This window comes from Daucus carota, chromosome 1 (genome assembly GCF_001625215.2).
Source record: "Daucus carota subsp. sativus chromosome 1, DH1 v3.0, whole genome shotgun sequence".
Lineage (NCBI taxonomy): Eukaryota > Viridiplantae > Streptophyta > Magnoliopsida > Apiales > Apiaceae > Daucus > Daucus carota.
This window is the reverse complement of record NC_030381.2, coordinates 17,217,710-17,224,778: the sequence shown is the minus strand read 5'-3', so window position 1 is coordinate 17,224,778 and position 7,069 is coordinate 17,217,710. Positions and strand designations below refer to the sequence as shown.

Genomic DNA, 7,069 nt, shown 5'->3' with positions numbered 1-7,069 from the left:
AAACCACCACAGACGTTGAAGATCAAGCGGGATCATGCGTACTATTTGCAACACAAGTTTTCTACTAGGAGAGCCCGAAACGGCAAAGATTGGGTGCCGACAGAGCAGGAGGTTGAGGACGAGGGGAGACGTTATCCTGAAGTTGATAAACTTTTAGAAGACAGACTTCGTCCGTTGGATAAAGTAGTTTCTGATGCTCGCTACAATCGATACATGGCTGGAATTAAGCAAGAATGCGATGCATTGCAGGCTAAACTATATGCACGTGATGAAGCTGATTATTGGGCAATTTGGGGAGATGTTGACGCTGAGGACGATGAAGATGATTATGAAGAATATGGTTCCGACTATATTGTGGACATCACCAAGGATTGAGAACTTATGTCATGTTCTCATTTTAATCATATGTAATTTCCAACCAGTTTATGTAATGCTTCTGTTTCGTTTAAGTTTATGTAATGCTTCTGTTTCCTTTAAGTTTATTTATTGCTTTAACACCATTACATTAAATTAATTAACGAAAATGGATAAACAACAATAAAAAATAAGGACTGAAAAGAAAAATACAGATTAACAATAAAAACTAGATCATGCACTGAAGCACGATAGATAAATGTACAACAATTAAATCCGTGACACTAACTTGAAAACATGTCATTACAAGTGCTTTAAACCAAATTGCGACAAATTTAACAACACAACATTTAAATCACGAGAAAAGCCACAAACAATGCGATCATTAAACAAACTAATCCTACTACGGAAGTCAATGCCTTATGCATTTTCCTGCTTCTCTCCAGGATAATTGCATTCTCAAGTTCTTGCACCCTTGTCTCATAAGCGTGAAGAGTGTCCTGCAGATGTAGACGCTCATCATTCAATCGAGTAATTATAGCATCGTCCTCCAAAGGCTCATCATCAAGCCATTTGAAATAATAACAGCTATTTGCCTGCAGTGAAATATTTTACAGTTTTAAGCACAAAGAATGTAAACATATGCTGTATATTCCAAAACTTTACTTACATTTTGAGAACCGCAGCAGTAAAATCTCTGAGCCATCATCTCATCATTCCAACAAGTTCGTATTTCAGCCCTCAAACCACAATTACAGAGGTGGTTGCTTGATGCAACGAGAGAGCTTGAAGACAATGATATCATCGAAATTGTAACAAAATTATGTGTTTTATGTGTTTGTTTGGTTGAATGTATGTGTATCAACCACATAATGAAGACCTATTTATAGGCCAATGGAGTATTGTTCAGGTAAATATATTTTCGGATATGATAATAATTTTGGAATTGACAAGTCCTTTAACTGAGCAGAATCTTTTCTTTACATGCTTGCTATGGTTTGCCAGTGTGTAGTCTAATCTATAGAGCCTTTCTTTTCGCAACACCTTTCAGGGACGAAGCCAGCAAACATTTATAAGGGGGGCCAAAAAGTTTTCTTTGACACAGTGAAATTTTTCGTCAACACGGTAAAATATTTAATATAAAATAAATACAAAAATACTAGTAAAAAAATTATAGTAGAACCGTGCGTTCTTTTAAACCAGGAAATCAAGTATATAGTTGTGTCAATTAAAATATTTAGCTATTTCTCTTTAGATATATAAGAGTATAAAATATCAGGAAACTCATCATAATAATTCTAAATTATACGATAATCTTTAATTAGCAAGTAAGACACATTAAATGAAATTGTATTTCAAAAAAAATGATATTGTATTTAAACAAAAGTAAAATTTTTACAATATCACAAAAACTAAATATTATGCTTATTAACCTTACAAAAAAAAATATTATACTTATTTAGAAGATGAGAAACTATAGTTTAAACAAGTAAAAACTGATAATGCGCGAGTACTATTCTACGAAAATGAAGAAGTGAGGTATAAGTTTCTCGGATAAGAAAGACCTCCACCAAAAATTCTTATTTTTGTAAAAGAATTATATTGACGTTTACCTTTATCACATTTCACGATCTTTTTCTTAAATAGTATATTTATATATATATATATATATATATATATATATATATACACACACATATTTTTGTTTATTTTTATTTATAAATTTGATCTAATACATAAATTAGAGAAATCTAAAAATTAACACTTCATCTTACAATGTTAATTATCTCTTAAGACCGAACAAATATTTTTTTAGGGGGGGCCAAATTTTTATATTTATATAAATATAGAGATAAAATACAATTTTTTTCAAAGTTATATAATACAAATTATAATATTACGGAAACCCTAGGGGGGGCCATGGCCCCTTCTGGCCCCTATGTAGCTTCGTCCCTGACACCTTTACTTTATTATATATTCCGAAAACGACATGTAATATCTTGTCCCGAATGCTTCTTTTTCCTTTAAGTTTATTTATTGCTTCAACACTATTACATTAAATTAATTAACGAAATTGGATTAACAATAAAAAACAAGGACTGGAAAGAAAAATACAGATTAACAATAAAAATCAAGGACTAAAAAGGAAAATACAGATTAACAATAAAAAACAAGGACTGAAAAGAAAATGGCAATTAAATTACACAGTAGGGTCAACATTGTACAATGGACACCTTCTACTACGTCTAGTGTGTCCTTCTTGCTTGCAGCGACCACATTTGTGACTTGTACGGGAACTGTCCATCTCCGTGCGTATTCTGACGGATTGACCCATTTCTCCTCGTTTACGCCTTCTCTTTCGCAAGGCCTCGTTCGGTACCACAGTTCCAAACATTCTCCATTGCACTGGCAAATCAATATCCCAATACCCAGTTGCTGGTAATGGATATATCATTGGCTCCCACAATTTCAACAAAGTAGAGTTGTAGTGGAAGGGGCCAATCCACTGTTTCCAGTTTAAGTGATTGTGGTTGCAAGCAGCAATCAAATGTGAACACGGCAGGCGGTGGCAAGCCCATTTCCCGCAAGTGCATGTACGCTGAGTTATGTCAACCACCTGTGTGTTCCCGCCCTTATTGCACCCTTTTACCATGTACCTTTGCGTCTTTACGGAGAACAAACCGGTTCCTCTATTAAATGTCTTGACCCGGTGTGTGTTAGCTTTGGCTGCAATCTTCTCCAACTTATTTCTCGTCCTTAGACAAAGTTCATGACCCTCCCCAATGCCCTCAAGCACTGCGTTCCCCTCCTTGTTGACCGTCCTAACAGTTTTATAAAACATGAATTCAATCATTGCGGTCACAGGTAGGTGCCGAGCCACGCGCACGTTACCATTAAAGCTCTCCGTGATGTTTGTGGTAGCTTGGCCGAAACGAGCGTGGCCTGTGTCATGACAAATAGTCCAGAGGGCTGGACTTATCCCTTGCAACCACCTCAAGCCTTGAGGAGAAAGCTCTCCAATCTTCTTCATGTAGGCATCATATTTACTAATCTGTGGCGTATTGCCGGCTAGCCACATGTACATTTTAAGCTCCTTTCCCGGGAATGCCTTGGAGAAGTTGCTCCTAACATGATGGAGGCAGAATCTGTGATAGCCCATCGGCGGGGTAAAACCACTCTCTTCGTCATTCATTGCAGCAAGGATCCCCGTCGCACGGTCAGATATAATACAAACCCCCAATCTATCTCGGCATACATGTCTACGTAAAAGACGTAGAAACCAAGACCAATTTTCAGTTGTTTCCTCATCAACAAGGGCGAAGCATATGGGATATTGGTGGTTATTAGAGTCGACTCCCACCGCTACCAGCAATTTCCCATTATACTTTCCCTTAAGAAATGTACCATCAATGGAAATAACTGGCCGTGCATACTGCCAACCATCAATCATTGCTTTTAGGCACCAAAATGCACGAACAAATGTCGATGTACCCCTCTCTTTATGATGTGGAACAACCTCAACCACAACTATACTTCCGACATTTATACTGGCCATGACATTAAGGAACCGAGGGAGCTCGTTGTAGGTTGTCTTCCAGCTTCCATAAACGCTTTCCATGGCGGCCATCTTCCCCCTCCATACTTTCAAGTAACTAACCAAATGGTGGTACTCATCATTGACCATTGTGATGATGTTGCTTACCTTCAATTGAGGGGTCTGGGAAATCTGTTGAAACAAAATATATTAACATTAACGATGAATAATAAACGATAATATTTAGACATATAATGATATCCAAGGTTAGACTTACGTAGGGAGCAACCACATAGCCAATCATTTTTGCTGAAATTTTGCGGTGGTCCTGCGTGGGTCTATCCAGTAGGCATGTGTGAATCTCTGGACATTTAGTTATTTGAAAAAGGCCGTGGGACTTCTTCTTCGCGGCCCTTAGCTTCCACTTGCAGTTTGAAACCACACATTTAACTTTGTAGACTTGCGTGGTGCTTTTCTCCACGATGAAATTTCGATATGTACTTATGTGTGCATGTTTCACAGCAGCTATGAGCACTTCCTTGGTAGCAAATAGAGCTCCTTCGGTCAACTCATCGGTGGCGGGATCAAACCTGGGTGACATAACTGCGTCCTTGTTGGACACAATCACAGGCTCGTAATCCTGGGATCCAAACCATGCAGCTCTAGGTTCATGAATAGACAATGCATGTGTTTGCAAGTGCATGTTTCCCTCTCTTTCTTCATCGGAATCAACCTCCGAGAAATCTTCACTTTCCGCAACATCCTCCTGTGATAGATTCCACTCCGAATCGTCACTGCTGCTTATGGCTCTTTCCGAGCCATACTCTTCATCATCCTCCTCGTTCTCCAGTGCAAGAGCTATAGCTGCACCTCTTTTCGGGGTTTGACGAGCCGGTGATGGCTGTCTACCACTCAAATCGTCCTCGTCCACAACCTCTTCAACAACAAAACGACCCGTATTACTCGAGCCACCACCAAACTCTCCAATCGTCCCGTAGTTGTAGCCGCTAGACCAACCTTGCATGCCCTGGCTTTGTCCATAGTTTCCCCCATAATCGCCTCCAAAACTCCCACCGTAGTTTTCAACATAATTTGAAATTTGGCCACCTGCAGCTGTTTGTCCGGTTTGTCCATAGTTCCCCCCATACTCGCCTCCATAGTGTTGGCTGGGTTGAGCAATACTCTCAGCCTTGATAAACAATGATTCGTCTCCACCCAAGTGAAATCTCTCGGGGATACTTAACATCCTACGAACATCGTCGTCCGATTTAACAGACTTCACAAAGAACCCCGAAACGAGGTTACTAACCCCGATTCGAGGATATTTCACACTAAGCTTGACATCCCAATGATGCCTACTTATATGCATCAACCCGAACACCATATCTCGTAGTTCTTCAAGTGAGCTGCTCAATTTCACATACATCATTTCTTTCGGATCTAAGGTGTAGAGAACATCGTTATCTTGTTTTATGATTTCACCTCCCCAGAAGAAATTAACGTTTACGTATCCGTCCATCTTTGTTTTGGGTTTTTTGGAATGGTTTTGCTTTTGGTGGTTTTGGTGTTCTGATAGCTTGCCAATGAGGTTTTTTCAAGTGATGATGGTTTTGTGGATAGGCAACCACAAATGCTTCAGCTTTTAAGGACGAATTTCAAAGTTAACCACTGTGCTTCAATAGTGCATGCAATTTTTGTGTCCACTTATTGGTATGCAGTCAATCTATCAATGAGCAATAAAGTAAATCTTTTTGCTGCTGAATGAATGATTCTCTGGACAAGCTACTGCATAAATCCATTGATATTATTGCATGCTGCACTATGTGTTAAATGTGAGGGATGTGACCATACGGAAAAAGCTGATGCACACTGTTCAAAAACTCATAATTGCATGACTTTAAACGAGCTCATAATTGCAAACAGATGATGCACACTTTTCAAAAAATCATAATTGCAAACAGATGATTTGACCATACGTTTTAAATTTTTTTCACACTCTTTAGAAAAATACATTAAATAATATACATATACACACACACACATATATATAATATATTTATATATATATATATATATATATATATATATATATTTCAATCTTTAATATATATATATATATATATATATATTATTTACATTATATATTTTATATTATATAACCGTTAAATTAAATATATATTCATAAAAAAAATATTAAAAAACCCACTCCTAGGGTTGCCCTTGCCACGGGCGACCCGTGGGAGAGGGAAAAAACCCCGTAGGGGTCGCCCTTTGGAATGGCGCCCCATATGGCTAGCATGGGTCGCCCTTTGAAAGGGCGCCCCTCACTGGTTTTTTTGAATCAGTTTGGGTCGCCATTTTTCATATGAATTAGACTGGTTAGTTTTGAAAGCTCGAAAAAAAACTGGTTAGTTTTGAAAAGTGGTTGAACAAACTGGTTATAAATGAAACGGAGCCCACTATAAAAAGTGCCTTCTGGGTACTGGTACGGTGGGCCTCACGGTACTTACTGCTCAGTGAAAACTCTATAAATTAGTAATGTCGGGACCGGAGAAATTTATTAATTTAGAGAGTTATTAATTTATGAATAAATTAATAATTAATAATTATTAATTCAAAGAGTTTTTAATTGATTATACTATACATATCAAACAAAAATGCAAATTAGTCTATACCTCTCAGATTACATTGCAGCGAAATTTGGAACTCAACACAAATTAGTAACTACTCTGTTCATATGTATTAGAAATCAATAATGACTTTTGAGGTACTGTACAGTAAATATAAACAAGAGGATTAAATGTGTTCGATGTACAGTATTCTTAATCAAGTTTTATGAATTATTAATTTATAATTTTTTTGAGACCGAAAATTATAAAGGGATCTCTCGAAAAATTATTATCTTAATATTTTATCGAGTTTTTCAATTTTTTACATTGGCCCAAGTCGGGACCAGACAAATTTATTATTTTAGAGAATTTATTAATTTACTGAGTATTAATTTAAAGAGTTTCTACTGTATTAGTAGCTTTGATTTGTGCACGTAATTTGAAGTTTCTGCGTATTGTTTCAAATTTTCTTTTTCTGAATAAAAGTTTAACATCTATATGTTTATTCTGAAAAATAAAATTTAAAAAATAATATGTAGAATTATGTTTTTTTGCACCTCAAAATACGTGC

At 36.9% G+C, this 7,069-nt stretch overlaps 1 protein-coding gene across 1 annotated transcript; it reads right to left on the bottom strand.

Moving 5' to 3' along the window:
- Window positions 1-704: 704 nt before the first annotated feature.
- Window positions 705-1,159, bottom strand: LOC135146951 (uncharacterized). The gene is made up of 2 exons (XM_064078897.1): window positions 1,025-1,159; window positions 705-950 (listed from the first exon to the last, which is right to left on the bottom strand). The coding sequence occupies exons 1-2, from the start codon at window positions 1,157-1,159 to the stop codon at window positions 705-707; spliced, it is 381 nt and encodes a 126-aa protein (XP_063934967.1).
- Window positions 1,160-7,069: the final 5,910 nt, after the last annotated feature.

What these genes read in the sequence shown, in the direction of transcription:
- LOC135146951 (XM_064078897.1), bottom strand. Translation starts at nt 1,159, where the DNA reads ATGATATCATTGTCTTCAAGCTCTCTCGTTGCATCAAGCAACCACCTC. An exon ending in ACTGCTGCGGTTCTCAAAAT is followed by an intron (nt 951 to 1,024) that starts GTAAGTAAAGTT and finishes ATTTCACTGCAG; the next exon opens with GCAAATAGCTGTTATTATTT.